Source organism: Oncorhynchus tshawytscha, linkage group LG16 (assembly GCF_018296145.1).
Source record: "Oncorhynchus tshawytscha isolate Ot180627B linkage group LG16, Otsh_v2.0, whole genome shotgun sequence".
Lineage (NCBI taxonomy): Eukaryota > Metazoa > Chordata > Actinopteri > Salmoniformes > Salmonidae > Oncorhynchus > Oncorhynchus tshawytscha.
The window spans coordinates 87,252,181-87,269,710 of NC_056444.1; the positions used below are offsets into that span (position 1 = coordinate 87,252,181).

General features: G+C 47.7%; 1 protein-coding gene and 1 long non-coding RNA gene across 2 annotated transcripts in view; both read right to left on the reverse strand.

The window, feature by feature from the left end:
- Positions 1–604: 604 nt before the first annotated feature.
- LOC112225766 (ubiquitin-like modifier-activating enzyme 1) overlaps positions 605–17,530 on the reverse strand; it is a 63,778-nt gene continuing 46,852 nt past the window's right edge. The window contains 10 exon segments of the mRNA XM_042299855.1: positions 605–2,698; positions 2,921–3,021; positions 3,269–3,370; positions 5,873–6,064; positions 6,474–6,566; positions 7,173–7,261; positions 10,610–10,799; positions 11,376–11,450; positions 16,001–16,196; positions 16,583–16,647. Of these exon segments, the coding sequence (XP_042155789.1) occupies positions 2,563–2,698; positions 2,921–3,021; positions 3,269–3,370; positions 5,873–6,064; positions 6,474–6,566; positions 7,173–7,261; positions 10,610–10,799; positions 11,376–11,450; positions 16,001–16,196; positions 16,583–16,647 (1,239 nt within the window). The 3' untranslated portion in view covers positions 605–2,562.
- Positions 7,910–8,374, reverse strand: LOC121839667. Its single transcript, XR_006079177.1, has 2 exons — positions 8,279–8,374; positions 7,910–8,178 (listed from the first exon to the last, which is right to left on the reverse strand). It is a non-coding gene; the product is annotated as an uncharacterized LOC121839667 (long non-coding RNA).

Genomic DNA, 17,530 nt, shown 5'->3' on the forward strand with positions numbered 1-17,530 from the left:
ATACCCTACATCACCAGACCTGGGTGAACCATTAAAACCCTACATCACTAGCCCTGGGTGAACCATTAATACCCTACATCACTAGCCCTGGGTGAACCATTAATACCCTACATCACTAGCCCTGGGTGAACCATTAATACCCTACATCACTAGCACTCGGTGGACCATTAATACCCTACATCACTAGCCCAGGGTGAACCCTTAATACCCTACATCACTAGCCCTGGGTGGACCATTAATACCCTACATCACTACAAGACAAACAGATCTGGGAACAGGCTAGAGGATGAAGACAGTACAAACAGATCTGGGACCAGGCTAGAGGATGAAGACAGGACAAACAGATCTGGGACCAGGCTAGAGGATGAAGACAGGACAAACAGATCTGGGACCAGGCTAGAGGATGAAGACAGGACAAACAGATCTGGGACCAGGCTAGAGGATGAAGACAGGACAAACAGATCTGGGACCAGGCTAGAGGATGAAGACAGGACAAACAGATCTGGGACCAGGCTAGCGCTGCAATAGAAACCCAGGGCAGGAAGTCCCATATTTGTAGAAGTTGTGTGTGTGTGTGTTAGTGAACAGAACAGAGGAGGCAAACCATGTTTTACATCTTTATTCATCACTACTCATCACACAAAGTGCTCCCATGACAACTATACCAAAACTACTACACCTCCCACTCTGCCACCACTCTAATGGGTCACTGGAGTTCACAAACGAATCAGGAAACAGCGCTGATGATCCTAAAAGGTGCAGACTAGTCCATCCCGAAAGGAATCAGGAAACAGCGCTGATGATCCTAAAAGGTGCAGACTAGTCCGTCCCGAAAGGAATCAGGAAACAAATGGAAAAACAAGCTTAAGTGATGTGACCCCTTTCCCTTAAAGCCTGATAGAAGGCAGTAGTCACATAGACCTGATACAGGACCAACCCTGGGGGGGGGTCCCATCTCAGGGGTCAGAGGCCAGGACTGGCATGGGTTCATTCACCACAGATCTGTATTTACAGTCAAACTACAATGCAAGGCAGTGATTTTGATTTGGGAGAAAAATGGTGGTCTTTCTTGTTATAGAAATTTGATCATGAAGACCCTGAATTAGTTTTTTTGGCTTAACTGGGTCATGACTTGTGTTTTAAAATGCAAAAAGCAACAGGGGAGAAGAGAGAGAGCGGTAGGGTACAGGGAACCAGAGTGGTAGGGTACAGGGAGAAGGAACCAGATTGGTAGGGTACAGGGAGAGGGAACTAGAGCGGTAGGGGAGAGGGAACTAGAGCGGTAGGGGAGAGGGAACTAGAGCGGTAGGGGAGAGGGAACCAGAGCGGTAGGGGAGAGGGAACTAGAGCGGTAGGGGAGAGGGAACCAGAGCGGTAGGGGAGAGGGAACCAGAGCGGTAGGGGAGAGGGAACCAGAGCGGTAGGGTACAGGGAACCAGAGCGGTAGGGGAGAGGGAACCAGAGCGGTAGGGTACAGGGAACCAGAGCGGTAGGGTACAGGGAACCAGAGCGGTAGGGTACAGGGAACCAGAGCGGTAGGGTACAGGGAACCAGAGCGGTAGGGTACAGGGAACCAGAGCGGTAGGGTACAGGGAACCAGAGCGGTAGGGTACAGGGAACCAGAGCGGTAGGGTACAGGGAACCAGAGCGGTAGGGTACAGGGAACCAGAGCGGTAGGGTACAGGGAACCAGAGCGGTAGGGTACAGGGAACCAGAGCGGTAGGGTACAGGGAACCAGAGCGGTAGGGTACAGGGAACCAGAGCGGTAGGGTACAGGGAACCAGAGCGGTAGGGTACAGGGAACCAGAGCGGTAGGGTACAGGGAACTAGAGCGGTAGGGTACAGGGAACTAGAGTGGTAGGGTACAGGGAACTAGAGTGGTAGGGTACAGGGAACCAGAGTGGTAGGGTACAGGGAACCAGAGTGGTAGGGTACAGGGAACTAGAGTGGTAGGGTACAGGGAACCAGAGTGGTAGGGTACAGGGAACCAGAGTGGTAGGGTACAGGGAACTAGAGTGGTAGGGTACAGGGAACCAGAGTGGTAGGGTACAGGGAACTAGAGTGGTAGGGTACAGGGAACCAGAGTGGTAGGGTACAGGGAACTAGAGTGGTAGGGTACAGGGAACCAGAGTGGTAGGGTACAGGGAACTAGAGTGGTAGGGTACAGGGAACTAGAGTGGTAGGGTACAGGGAACTAGAGTGGTAGGGTACAGGGAACTAGAGTGGTAGGGTACAGGGAGAGGGTAGAGACACTAAACCCTTAATAGCATTAAAATAAGCAGATACACAGAAAGTCTAAAAAGTCCAATATACAAACTCCATCCCTCAACACATCACATCACAGCGCCTGGTAACACCAGCCCCAATGACACACTATACAATACAACACTTTGAGTGGTCAAAAGTCATGTACTATATAGGGAATAGGGTGCCATTTTGGACTCATCCTCTCAACCAATCAGTACTCCAATAACCATTTAAACCAAGTGACTTATCCAAAGCCTTCTCTTCTCTCCTCCCTCAGTGATTCCCCGGTGTGTGTGTGTGTGTGTGTGTGTTGGTTCAGCGGATGGTGTATCTGACGTAGGGAACCTCCACATCTTCGTCAGTCAGGTCGTTGCAGCACAGCTCGAAAACCAGGGCTTTAACATGCTTCCCCAGCTTCTTCTTAGAAACCTTGGTCACAATCTCTGTCATCCTGGAGAGGAGAGAGGAGGTGGGAGGGAGCAAGGGAGAGAACAGACTCAACATTTTAAACAAGCCATCTCCTGGAAATGGAGAAACTTCAGGTTCTCATGTTTTAAGTTCTGCTCCTTCCTGTTGTTAACTGTCAATAAAATATTTGATTCTTCCATTTCAGACATTCCTCTCAATCAGGGCAGGAAGTCCCATATTTCTGAACACAAACCACGGAACTCACGGTAACAGCAGCCTCTCCTTGAGTTTAGCTGCAGGCATGAAGAAGGAGTAGAGCATCGAGACTCCCTGAGACAGCATGGTGATCTCCAACTGATGCTCATTCTACAGGGGAGACAGAGAGGAGGAAGAGCACAGAGACAGCAGGGTGAGAGGAGGAAGAGCACAGAGACAGCAGGGTGAGAGGAGGAAGAGCACAGAGACAGCAGGGTGAGAGGAGGAAGAGCACCGAGACAGCAGGGTGAGAGGAGGAAGAGCACCGAGACAGCAGGGTGAGAGGAGGAAGAGCACCGAGACAGCAGGGTGAGAGGAGGAAGAGAAAGTTCACCTAAGCACAGAAACTCAGGGGTACCTTGAAGTAGTCCAGGAACTGTCGGAGAGTCATCTCCTCTCCATTGGCCTGCAGACCCTTCACCTCAAAACGATCCCACAGAGACCAGTCAATCTCATAGTACTATGGGGGGGAGAGGAGAGATGGAGGGAGGGAGGGGTGGAGAATATCTGTTAGTGCTTCAACACTAAATGATTGGCCTGTCTACTACAGCACTACACAGAACCATCTACTACAGCACTACACAGAGACCCATCTACTACAGCACGACACAGAGACCCATCTACTACAGCACTACACAGAACCATCTACTACAGCACTACACAGAGAACCATCTACTACAGCACTACACAGAGAACCATCTACTACAGAACCATCTACTACAGCACTACACAGAGACCCATCTACTACAGCACTACACAGAGACCCATCTACTACAGCACTACACAGAGAACCATCTACTACAGCACTACACAGAGACCCATCTACAGCATCTACTACAGAGAGAACCATCTCTACTACAGCACTACACAGAGAACCATCTACTACAGCACTCTACACAGACTACCCCCATCTACTACAGCACTACACAGAGAACCGAACCATCTCTACTACAGCACTACACAGAAACCCATCTACTACAGCACTACACAGAAACCATCTACTACAGCACTACACAGAGACCCATCTACTACAGCACTACACAGAACCATCTACTACAGCACTACACAGAGACCCATCTACTACAGCACTACACAGAGAACCATCTACTACAGCACGACACAGAGAACCATCTACTACAGCACGACACAGAGACCCATCTACTACAGCACTACACAGAGAACCATCTACAGTAGAAACTGTCTAGGTATTGATGAAACAGTAGATACCGTCTAGGTATTGATACTGTCTAGGTATTGATGATCCTGTCTAGGTATTGATGATCCTGTCTAGGTATTGATGAAACAGTAGATCCTGTCTAGGTATTGATGAAACAGTAGATCCTGTCTAGGTATTGATACTGTCTAGGTATTGATGAAACAGTAGATCCTGTCTAGGTATTGATGAAACAGTAGAAACTGTCTAGGTATTGATCCTGTCTAGGTATTGATGAAACAGTAGATCCTGTCTAGGTATTGATACTGTCTAGGTATTGATGAAACAGTAGATCCTGTCTAGGTATTGATGAAACAGTAGATACCGTCTAGGTATTGATACTGCCTAGGTATTGATGAAACAGTAGATCCTGTCTAGGTATTGATACTGTCTAGGTATTGATGAAACAGTAGATCCTGTGTAGGTATTGATACTGTCTAGGTATTGATGATCCTGTCTAGGTATTGATGAAACAGTAGATCCTGTCTAGGTATTGATGAAACAGTAGAAACTGTCTAGGTATTGATACTGTCTAGGTATTGATGAAACAGTAGATACGGTCTAGGTATTGATACGGTCTAGGTATTGATGAAACAGTAGATACGGTCTTGGTATTGATGATCCTGTCTAGGTATTGATACGGTCTAGGTATTGATGAAACAGATACCGTCTAGGAATTGATAATACTGTCTAGGTATTGATGATCCTGTCTAGGTATTGATACGGTCTAGGTATTGATGAAACAGTAGATCCTGTCTAGGTATTGATGATCCTGTCTAGGTATTGATACGGTCTAGGTATTGATGAAACAGTAGATCCTGTATAGGTATTGATACTGTCTAGGTATTGATGATCCTGTCTGGGTATTGATGATACAGTGGATCCTGTCTAGGTATTGATGATACTGTCTAGGTATTGATCCTGTCTAGGTATTGATGAAACAGTAGATCCTGTCTAGGTATTGATGAAACAGTGGATCCTGTCTAGGTATTGATGATTCTGTCTAGGTATTGATGAAACAGTGGATACTGTCTAGGTATTGATACGGTCTAGGTATTGATGAAACAGTGGATACTGTCTAGGTATTGATGAAACAGTAGATCCTGTCTAGGTATTGATGATCCTGTCTAGGTATTGATACTGTCTAGGTATTGATGAAACGGTAGATCCTGTGTAGGTATTGATGATCCTGTCTAGGTATTGATGAAACAGTAGATCCTGTCTAGGTATTGATACTGTCTAGGTATTGATGAAATGGTAGATCCTGTCTAGGTATTGATGAAACAGTAGATACCTTCTAGGTATTGATGATCCTGTCTAGGTATTGATCCTGTCTAGGTATTGATGAAACAGTAGATATCCTGTCTAGGTATTGATGAAACAGTAGATCCTGTCTAGGTATTGATGAAACAGTAGATACTGTCTAGGTATTGATGAAACAGTAGATCCTGTCTAGGTATTGATGATCCTGTCTAGGTATTGATGAAACAGTAGATCCTGTCTAGGTATTGATTAACACTCATCCAACAGTAACCCATGGACTAGAAGGTTCTAGACCATGCAGAGTTTCCACTTTGCAGCACAGGAAAGGTTTTAATGCCCCCTCCCTCCCTAAAGCCCCAGTCTGCAGGATTGTACAGGTCTTGTGCCACCGTGTTGCAGTCCAAGACAAAATGTTCACACCGAGGGAAAATGATTGGGTCGTCTGGTCTTGTTCAGGGGGGTGGGAAGGCCTCCCCGGTCCTGTACCTTGTGGCTGGGAGCAGAGATGGGTTCTGAGAAGGTGAAGAACGGCAGCGCCAGGTTCATGAAGCCGTTCTTAAACGACTCCACCTTCTTGTGTCCCTGAACGATCTTGATGAGCTCCAGACAGACCAGACCTACGACCGCCGACGTGGTGGTCGCTATCGCAGGAATGATCTTCCCAGCTATCAGCTTACTCTGGAGAGAGGGGGAGAGAAGAGAGAGAGAGGAGGGAGGGGAGAGGGAGAGCGAGAGAGGAGGGAGGGGAGAGAGAGGAGAGGGAGAGAGAGAGAAGAGCGAGGGAGGAGAGAGATAGAGAGGGATATGAGAGGGAGAGAAGAGAGAGACAGTATATGGTGGTTGCCATGGCAGAATGATCTTTCTGGAGAGGAGTCAGATAGACATCTGAACAGCCTTCTTGGGGCTTGTTTTGCTCCAGGCCTTCGGAGGAAACAGAAAAGCCTGCATCTGAAGTCAAAAGTCTGGTGGAAATGTGACATCAATGGCTGTGTGTCGGGGCATGTCAGTGTTTACCCACCTTGTGTCTGTCGGCAGGGGGAATGTGACATCAATGGCTGTGTGTCGGGGCATGTCAGTGTTTACCCACCTTGTGTCTGTCGGCAGGGGGAATGTGATAGTTCTCTGCTCGTAGGTTGGACGCCGCCACGATGAAGTCCATGTGGAAATTAGAGTCATCATCCTGGAACAGTCACACAGTTAATCAAACACACAAATGGAAAGGGTTGAGGATGTAAGTATGACAGGACTCGAAAGGTGTTGTAGGTGAGAGAGAGAGAGAGAGGGTAGAGTAAAGGGAGAGAGATTAGAGTAGAGTAAAGGGAGGGTAGAGTAAAGGGAAAGAGATTAGAGTAGAGAGGGTAGAGTAAAGGGAGAGAGAGTTGAGTAAAGGGAGAGAGTTGAGTAAAGGGAGAGAGTTGACTAAAGGGAGAGAGTTGACTAAAGGGAGAGAGTAAAGGGAAAGTTGACTAAAGGGAGTTGAGTAAAGGGTAAAGAGAGTTGAGTAAAGGGAGTAGAGTAGAGTAAAGGGAGAGAGTAAAGACTAAAGGGAGTAAAGGGAGAGAGTTGACTAAAGGGAGAGAGTTGACTAAAGGGAGAGAGTTGAGTAGAGAGGGTAGAGTAAAGAGAGAGTTGAGTAAAGGGAGAGAGTAGAGGGTAGAGTAAAGAGAGAGAGTTGAGTAAAGGGAGAGAGTTGAGTAAAGGGAGAGAGATGAGAGTAGAGTAAAGGGAGAGAGATGAGAGTAAAGGAGAGTAGAGTAAAGGGAGGGGGGTAGAGAGAGATCTGTACCTTCTCAAAGTCAATGGCAGTGAGTTTAAAATGAGAAGAAGCTTCAGGTCCAGGCAGCAGAGCCTTCAGTTCCTCCAGCCTGTTGTCATCTACACACACACACCACGCAGACAGACAACCCCCCAGACAGACAGACACACACCACGCACACAGACACAACCCCCCAGACAGACACAACCCCCCAGACAGACAGACACACACCACGCACACAGACACACACCACGCACACAGACACAACCCCCAGACAGACACAACCCCCCAGACAGACAGACACACACCATGCACACAGACACAACCCCCCAGACAGACACAAACATAGGAAGGTTAGGCCTACACAGAGCGTGTCGATTGGTTTACAGACGAGGAAAGTGACCAATGAGATATGTAGTAGGGTCATCTCAGATGGGAGCTGTCTTCCTAACATATAACAGTCAGTGGTTATTACTCCCTCTTAGGTAGATACTTTAGACAACCGTCTTCAGTCAGAAAGTAACCTGGACGTTTCTCATTCAAGCGTTGGGACACACAACTTCATTCAGCAGCAAACACATTGAGCTAGACATCTTTTCAGAGGACACCTCACGCCAGCGCTCCTACCGGCTCCAACGGGCTCCAACCGGTTCCCCTTCAACTACTGTTTACACATCCCTACAGGTAGAAGGTTGACTGTCACTAGACCCCATTGTGTTTATACATCCCTACAGGGAGAAGGTTGACTGTCACTAGACCCCATTGTGTTTATACATCCCTACAGGGAGAAGGTTGACTGTCACTAGACCCCATTGTGTTTATACATCCCTACAGGGACAAGGTTGACTGTCACTAGACCCCATTGTGTTTATACATCCCTACAGGGACAAGGTTGACTGTCACTAGACCCCATTGTGTTTATACATCACTAGACCCCATTGTGTTTATACATCACTAGACCCCATTGTGTTTATACATCCCTACAGGGACAAGGTTGACCGTCACTAGACCCCATTGTGTTTATACATCACTAGACCTCATTGTGTTTATACATCCCTACAGGGAGAAGGTTGACTGTCACTAGACCCCATTGTGTTTATACATCCCTACAGGGAGAAGGTTGACTGTCACTAGACCCCATTGTGTTTATACATCACTACAGGGAGAAGGTTGACTGTCACTAGACCCCATTGTGTTTATACATCACTAGACCCCATTGTGTTTATACATCACTAGACCCCATTGTGTTTATACATCCCTACAGGGAGAAGGTTGACTGTCACTAGACCCCATTGTGTTTATACATCACTACAGGGAGAAGGTTGACTGTCACTAGACCCCATTGTGTTTATACATCCCTACAGTGACAAGGTTGACTGTCACTAGACATCATCCCTACAGGGACAAGGTTGACTGTCACTAGACCCCATTGTGTTTATACATCCCTACAGTGACAAGGTTGACTTGTCATCACTAGACCCCATTGTGTTTATACATCACTACAGGGAGAAGGTTGAGACTAGGTTGACCGTGTTTATACATCTAGACCCCATTGTGTTTATACATCCCTACAGGGAGAAGGTTGACTATCACTAGACCCCATTGTGTTTATACATCACTACAGGGAGAAGGTTGACTGTCACTAGACCCCCTTGTGTTTATACATCCCTACAGGGACAAGGTTGACTATCACTAGACCCCATTGTGTTTATACATCTCTACAGGGAGAAGGTTGATTGTCACTAGACCCCATTGTCTGGAGCAGCCTTCCATAGATGTTTCCTTATCAAATAAAATAAATCCCATCCTCACCGACGTTGGCGTTAGCGCTCTGCAGCTCCTGGTGGAGACGTGGATCTTGACCCCTGACCTGGGGACGAAGGTGGGCACCGATTGGCTGTCCAGGATCTTGAGCCACGCCCCATTGTGTTTACACGGTCACTAGACCCCATTGTGTTTATACATGCCGTACACTGGGCAAACAAGTTGGCTCACTGACATCACATAGTCCATATGGAGGTGCTAGAGAGACCCCATTGTGTTTATACATCCCTACAGGGAGAAGGTCTCCAACCGTGGACAGGGTGTTTATAATCCCGGGGACAAGGTTGACTGATAGACAGGTGTTTATACAGACAGGGACAAGGTTGTCACCCCATTGTGAGAGACCCCATTGTGTTTATTCACTAGACCCCATTGTGTTTATACATCTGAGGGAGACGGTTGACTGTCACTAGACCCCATTGTGTTTATACATCCCTACAGAGAGACGGGGACCCTACAGGTGAGAACGGTTGACTGGGACTAGACCCCAGGGGGTTTAAACATCAGGGCGGACAGGGTGACTAGACCCCATTGTGTTTACAGGGTGGACAGGGACTGTCAGGGTGTGTTTATACATCCCGGGAGACAGGGTGTTTATACATCCCTACAGGGAGACAGGGACTGACAGGGTGTTTATACATCCCTAGAGATCACTACAGGGAGACAGGGCGGTCACTACAGACCCCATTGTGTTTATACATCACTAGACCCCATTGTGTTTATACATCCCTACAGGAGAAGGTTGACTGTCACTAGACCCCATTGTGTTTATACAGGGTTGACGGACAGGGGGAGAAGGTTGACAAGAGCGGACTGGAGACCCCATTGTGTTTATACATAACTAGACCCCATTGTGTTTATACATCCCTACAGGAGAAGGACTATCACTAGACCCCATTGTGTTTATACATCACGGACAGGGGGAAGGTTGACTGTCACTAGACCCCATTGTGTTTATACATAACTAGACCCCATTGTGTTTATACATCCCTACAGGGAGAAGGTTGACTGACCCCATTGTGTTTATACATCCCTACAGGGCGAGAAGGTTGACAGGGCTAGACCCCATTGTGTTTATACATCACTACAGGGACAAGGTTGACACTAGAATCCCTACAGGGAGAAGGTTGACTGTCACTAGGTGTTTACAAGCGTTGACATTGTGTTTATACATCCCTACAGGGAGAAGGTTGACTATCACTAGACCCCATTGTGTTTATACATCACTACAGGGAGAAGGTTGACTGTCACTAGACCCCATTGTGTTTATACATAACTAGACCCCATTGTGTTTTACATCCCTACAGGGAGAAGGTTGACCACTACAGGGGACATCACTACAGGGACTGTCACTAGCCCCATTGTGACATAACTAGACCCCATTGTGTTTATACACAGGGGAGAAGGTTGACACTAGACCCCATTGTGTTTATACATCACAGGGAAAGGTTGACTGTCACAGACCCCCTTGTGTTTATACATCCCTACAGGGACATCCCTAAGGTTGACAGGGCACTAGACATTGTGTTTATACATCTGTTTATACATCACTAGGGACAAAGGTTGATTGTCACTAGACCCCATTGTCTGGAGCAGCCTTCCATAGATGTTTCCTTATCAAATAAAATAAATCCCATCCTCACCGACGTTGGCGTTAGCGCTCTGCAGCTCCTGGTCGGAGACGTGGATCTTGACCCCTGACCTGGGGACGAAGGTGGGCACCGATAGGCTGTCCAGGATCTTAGCCACACCGACACGGTCGGTAGACCCCTGCATGCCGTACGACTGGGCAAACAAGTTGGCTCCTGACATCACATAGTCCATATGGAGGTGCTAGAGAGAGAGAGAGAGAGAGGAGACGGTCTCCAACCGTGGACAGGGTGGGAAGACGGGGACAGGGTGGATAGACGGGGACGGGGACGAGACGGTGAGAGACGGGGACAGGGGTGAGACACGGGGGGTTGACGAGACGGTGGAGAGACAGGGCGGACAGAGATCGGGGGACTGAGACGGTGAGAGACGGGGACGGGGGAGACGGTGAGAGACGGGGATACGGAGACGGTGAGAGGGGGGTTGAGACGGTGAGAGACGGGGACAGGGAGGACAGGGGGAGACTGGGACAGGGCGAGACGACGGACAGGGTGAGAGACGGGGACAGGGCGGACAAACTGGGACAGGGCGGGAGACGGGGACAGGGCGGACAGGGGGGTTGAGACTGGGACAGGGCGGACAGAGGAGACGGGGACAGGGCGGACAGGGGGGGAGACGGGGACAGGGCGGACAGGGGGGGAGACGGGGACAGGGCGGACAGGGGGGGAGACGGGGACAGGGCGGACAGGGGGGAGACGGGGACAGGGCGGAGAGGGGGGTTGAGACGGGGACAGGGCGGAGACAGGGTAAAGGACTCACGTTGCTGGTACTGAACTCTAGAGGGTGAGGACATCTCTTTGGACCGGACCAGAAGGGGGCGCCAGAGCTGGTCAGCTGAGAGAAGAGCATTGATATCAGTACAACAAAACCACATTCAAACAGTGTGTGTGTGTGTGTAACAGTGTGTGTGTGTGTAACAGTGTGTGTGTGTAACAGTGTGTGTGTGTGTAACAGTGTGTGTGTATGTAACAGTGTGTGTGTGTGTATGCACAGTGTGTGTGTGTATGCAACAGTGTGTGTGTATGTAACAATGTGTGTGTATGTAACAGTGTGTGTGTATGTAACAGTGTGTGTGTGTGTAACAGTGTGTGTGTGTAACAGTGTGTGTGTATGCAACAATGTGTGTGTAACAGTGTGTGTGTGTGTAACAATGTGTGTGTAACAGTGTGTGTTTGTGTGTATGCAACAGTGTGTGTGTGTGTATGTAACAGTGTGTGTGTGTATGTAAGTGTGTGTGTATGTAACAGTGTGTGTGTGTATGTGTGTGTGTGTATGTAACAGTGTGTGTGTGTAACAGCGTGTGTGTGTGTAACAGTGTGTGTGTGTGTAACAGCGTGTGTGTGTGTGTGTGTAACAGTGTGTGTGTGTGTGTGTAACAGTGTGTGTGTGTGTGTAACAGTGTGTGTGTGTGTGTGTGTAACAGTGTGTGTGTGTGTGTGTGTAACAGTGTGTGTGTGTGTGTAACAGTGTGTGTGTGTGTGTGTAACAGTGTGTGTGTGTGTGTAACAGTGTGTGTGTGTGTGTGTGTGTGTGTGTGTGTGTGTAAACAGTGTGTGTGTGTAACAGTGTGTGTGTGTGTGTGTGTAACAGTGTGTGTGTGTGTGTGTGTGTAACAGTGTGTGTGTGTGTGTAACAGTGTGTGTGTGTGTGTAACAGTGTGTGTGCAACAGTGTGTGTGCAACAGTGTGTGTGCAACAGTGTGTGTGCAACAGTGTGTGTGTGTGTGTAACAGTGTGTGTGTGTGTGTGTGTGTAACAGTGTGTGTGTGTGTGTATGTAACAGTGTGTGTGTGTGTATGTAACAGTGTGTGTGTGTGTGTGTGTGTGTGTGTGTTTAACAGTGTGTGTGTGTGTTTAACAGTGTGTGTGTGTAACAGTGTGTGTGTGTAACAATGTGTGTGTAACAGTGTGTGTTTGTGTGTATGCAACAGTGTGTGTGTGTGTGTGTGTAACAGTGTGTAACAGTGTGTGTGTGTGTGTGTGTGTGTGTGTGTGTGTGTGTGTGTGTGTAACAGTGTGTGTAACAGTGTGTGTGTGTGTAACAGTGTGTGTGTGTGTGTGTGTGTAACAGTGTGTGTGTGTGTGTAACAGTGTGTGTGTGTAACAATGTGTGTGTAACAGTGTGTGTTTGTGTGTATGCAACAGTGTGTGTGTGTGTGTGTGTAACAGTGTGTGTGTGTGTGTGTGTGTGTGTGTAACAGTGTGTGTGTGTGTAACAGTGTGTGTAACAGTGTGTGTGTGTGTAACAGTGTGTGTGTGTGTGTGTGTGTAACAGTGTGTGTGTGTGTGTGTGTAACAGTGTGTGTGTGTGTGTAACAGTGTGTGTGTGTGTGTAAGTGTGTGTGTGTGTGTAACAGTGTGTGTGTGTGTGTGTGTGTGTGTAACAGTGTGTGTGTGTGTGTAACAGTGTGTGTGTGTGTGTGTAACAGTGTGTGTGTGTGTGTGCAACAGTGTGTGTGTGTGTAACAGTGTGTGTGCAACAGTGTGTGTGCAACAGTGTGTGTGCAACAGTGTGTGTGCAACAGTGTGTGTGTGTGTAACAGTGTGTGTGCAACAGTGTGTGTGCAACAGTGTGTGTGCAACAGTGTGTGTGCAACAGTGTGTGTGTGTGTGTAACAGTGTGTGTGCAACAGTGTGTGTGTGTGTGTATATGTAACAGTGTGTGTGTGTATGTAACAGTGTGTGTGTGTATGTAACAGTGTGTGTGTGTGTGTAACAGTGTGTGTGTGTGTGTAACAGTGTGTGTGTGTGTAACAGTGTGTGTGTGTGCAACAGTGTGTGTGTGTGCAACAGTGTGTGTGTGTAACAGTGTGTGTGTGTAACAGTGTGTGTGTGTGTCTAACAGTGTGTGTGTGTGTGTGTAACAGTGTGTGTGTGTGTGTGTAACAGTGTGTGTGTGTGTGTGTAACAGTGTGTGTGTGTGTGTGTGTGTAACAGTGTGTGTGTGTGTGTAACAGTGTGTGTGTGCGTGTGTAACAGTGTGTGTGTGTGTGTGTAACAGTGTGTGTGTGTGTGTGTAACAGTGTGTGTGTAACAGTGTGTGTGTGCAACAGTGTGTGTGTGTGTGTAACAGTGTGTGTGCAACAGTGTGTGTGTGTGTGTATATGTAACAGTGTGTGTGTGTATGTAACAGTGTGTGTGTGTATGTAACAGTGTGTGTGTGTATGTAACAGTGTGTGTGTGTGTGTAACAGTGTGTGTGTGTAACAGTGTGTGTGTGTGCAACAGTGTGTGTGTGTGCAACAGTGTGTGTGTGTAACAGTGTGTGTGTGTAACAGTGTGTGTGTGTGTGTCTAACAGTGTGTGTGTGTGTGTGTAACAGTGTGTGTGTGTGTGTAACAGTGTGTGTGTGTGTGTGTAACAGTGTGTGTGTGTGTGTGTGTGTAACAGTGTGTGTGTGTGTGTAACAGTGTGTGTGTGTGTGTAACAGTGTGTGTGTGTGTGTAACAGTGTGTGTGTGTAACAGTGTGTGTGTAACAGTGTGTGTGTGTAACAGTGTGTGTGTGTAACAGTGTGTGTGTGTAACAGTGTGTGTGTGTAACAGTGTGTGTGTAACAGTGTGCGTGTGTGTGTAACAGTGTGTGTATGTAACAGTGTGTGTGTGTGTGTGTGTGTAACAGTGTGTGTGTGTAACAGTGTGTGTGTGTGTATGCAACAGTGTGTGTGTGTAACAGTGTGTGTGTGTATAACAGTGTGTGTGTGTAACACTGTGTGTGTGTGTAACAGTGTGTGTGTGTGTAACACTGTGTGTGTGTGTGTGTGTAACAGTGTGTGTGTGTGTGTAACAGTGTGTGTGTGTAACAGTGTGTAACAGTGTGTGTGTGTGTGTAACAGTGTGTGTGTGTGTGTGAGTAACAGTGTGTGTGTGTGTAACAGTGTGTGTGTGTGTAACAGTGTGTGTGTATGTAACAGTGTGTGTGTGTGTATGTAACAGTGTGTGTGTGTGTGTAACAGTGTGTGTGTGTGTGTAACAGTGTGTGTGTGTGTGTAACAGTGTGTGTGTGTGTGTGTGTAACAGTGTGTGTTTAACAGTATGTGTGTGTGTAACAGTGTGTGTGTGTGTGTAACAGTGTGTGTGTGTGTGTGTAACAGTGTGTGTGTGTGTAACAGTGTGTGTGTGTGAGTAACAGTGTGTGTGTAACAGTGTGTGTGTGTGTATGTAACAGTGTGTGTGTGTAACAGTGTGTGTGTAACAGTGAGTGTGTGTAACAGTGTGTGTGTGTGTGTGAGTAACAGTGTGCGTGTGTGTGTAACAGTGTGTGTGTGTGTGTATGTAACAGTGTGTGTGTGTGTGTAACAGTGTGTGTTTAACAGTATGTGTGTGTGTAACAGTGTGTGTGTGTGTGTGTAACGGTGTGTGTGTGTAACACTGTGTGTGCGTGTGTGTGAGTAACAGTGTGTGTGTGTGTGTATGTAACAGTGTGTGTGTGTAACAGTGTGTGTAACAGTGTGTGTGTAACAGTGTGTGTGTGTGTGTGTGTGTGTGTAGTAACAGTGTGTGTGTGTATGTAACAGTGTGTGTGTGTGTGTAACAGTGTGTGTGTGTGTGTGTGTGTAACGTGTGTGTGTGTTACAGTGTGTGTGTGTGTGTGTAACAGTGTGTGTGTGTAACAGTGTGTGTGTGTGTAACAGTGTGTGTGTGTGTGTAACAGTGTGTGTGTAACAGTGTGTGGGTGTGTGTGTAACGGTGTGTGTGTGTAACAGTGTGTGTGTAACGGTGTGTGTGTGTGTAACGGTGTGTGTGTGTGTGTGTGTACGGTGTGTGTTTAACAGTGTGCGTGTGTGTAACGTGTGTGTGTGTGTGTAACGGTGTGTGTGTGTGTAACAGTGTGTGTGTGTGTAACACTGTGTGTGTGTGTGTATGTAACAGTGTGTGTGTGTGTAACAGTGTGTGTGTGTGTGTGAGTAACAGTGTGTGTGTGTGTAACAGTGTGTGTGTGTGTGTGTGGTGTGTGTGTATGTAACAGTGTGTGTGTGTGTGTAACGGTGTGTGTTTAACAGTATGTGTGTGTGTAACGGTGTGTGTGTAACGGTGTGCGTTTGTGTAACAGTGTGTGTGTGTATGTAACAGTGTGTGTGTGTGTGTGTGGTGTGTGTTTAACAGTGTGTGTTTAACAGTGTGTGTGTGTAACGTGTGTGTGTGTGTGTGTAACAGTGTGTGTGTAACGGTGTGTGTGTGTAATGGTGTGTGTGTGTTACAGTGTGTGTGTGTGTGTGTGTGTGTGTGTAATGTGTGTGTGTGTATAACGGTGTGTGTGTGTAACAGTGTGTGGGTGTGTGTGTAACAGTGTGTGGGTGTGTGTGTAACAGTGTGTGTGTGTAACAGTGTGTGTGTGTAACAGTGTGTGTGTGTAACAGTGTGTGTGTGTAACAGTGCTCCATGTACCTGTTCTGGGGGGAAGTTGTGCAGTAGTTGACAGATGTTGTTGCTGTACTGACACTGCCAGTGGTGACGGGCCCAGGTGACACAGTCGGCCCAGCTGTGAGGGCAGTCCGTCACCAAGCTCTTATAGACGGCCTCCAACACCTCTAGAGGCTGGGCTCCAGGCAGCTTCAGGGTCCTCTCCAGGAACTTAGCATCACTAGGTCAGGAAACATCAACACAGCCGATACTAAACTGGTCCAGACCACCTCCAACACCTCATATCTGGGTCGAGTATCAGAACCACGAGACTACGACAACTTAGAAATAGTTTCAGACGCCACAGAGAGACGGAGTTCATTGGAAAAACGTATTTATAACTGATGCATTTCTCTCTGCGGTGGCTCCACAAGGAACACTGGAATAATTATCACAGTGAACAACTACTGTTCATGTCTCAATCGATCCCCAAAAGGCAACGGGGTTGTCAGCTAGTGATTTGACATGAAAATAACATCCATCTTCATTCAAACTAGAAGATAACACAAACACACGTCACAACCACAGCAGGTAAAATGTTTAAACATGCTAAATTGGTGGACTTACGTGAGGTACTGCATGGCATTCTCCGATGGCTGTTTAAAGAGACCCTCAAATTCATCACGGGCCCACTGGAGACGAGAGAGAGACCAGAGAGTTACCACACACACTGCATATAGAGGACGTCAGTCCCCCAGGTTAGAGAAGGACGGAGCGTGGCCGGTTTGAATCCCAGGTCTGATTAGAAAACATGCCTGCTTTGCTCTTGTGTCACTCAAACCCAAACTGCTACGGGACAAGTACTCTTCTCCTGCGTTGTGCTGCAGAGTGTGTGTGTGTGTTACCTGCAGGGTGTGTGTGTGTGTGTGTGTGTGTTACCTGCAGGGTGTGTGTGTGTGTGTGTTACCTGCAGGGTGTGTGTGTGTGTGTGTGTGTGTGTTACCTGCAGGGTGTGTGTGTGTGTGTTACCTGCAGGGTGTGTGTGTGTGTGTGTGTTACCTGCAGGGTGTGTGTGTGTGTGTGTGTTACCTGCAGGGTGTGTGTGTGTGTGTGTGTGTGTGTGTGTGTGTGTGTTACCTGCAGGGTGTGTGTGTGTGTGTGTTACCTGCAGGGTGTGTGTGTGTGTGTGTTACCTGCAGGGTGTGTGTGTGTGTGTGTGTGTGTGTGTGTGTTACCTGCAGGGTGTGTGTGTGTGTGTGTGTTACCTGCAGGGTGTGTGTGTGTGTGTGTGTGTGTGTGTTACCTGCAGGGTGTGTGTGTTACCTGCAGGGTGTGTGTGTGTGTGTGTGTTACCTGCAGGGTGTGTGTGTGTGTGTGTGTGTGTGTGTGTGTGTTACCTGCAGGGTGTGTGTGTGTGTGTTTACCTGCAGGGTGTGTGTGTGTGTGTGTTACCTGCAGGGTGTGTGTGTGTGTGTGTGTGTGTGTGTGTGTGTGTGTGTTTACCTGCAGGGTGTGTGTGTGTGTTACCTGCAGGGTGTGTGTGTGTGTGTGTGTGTGTGTTACCTGCAGGGCTGT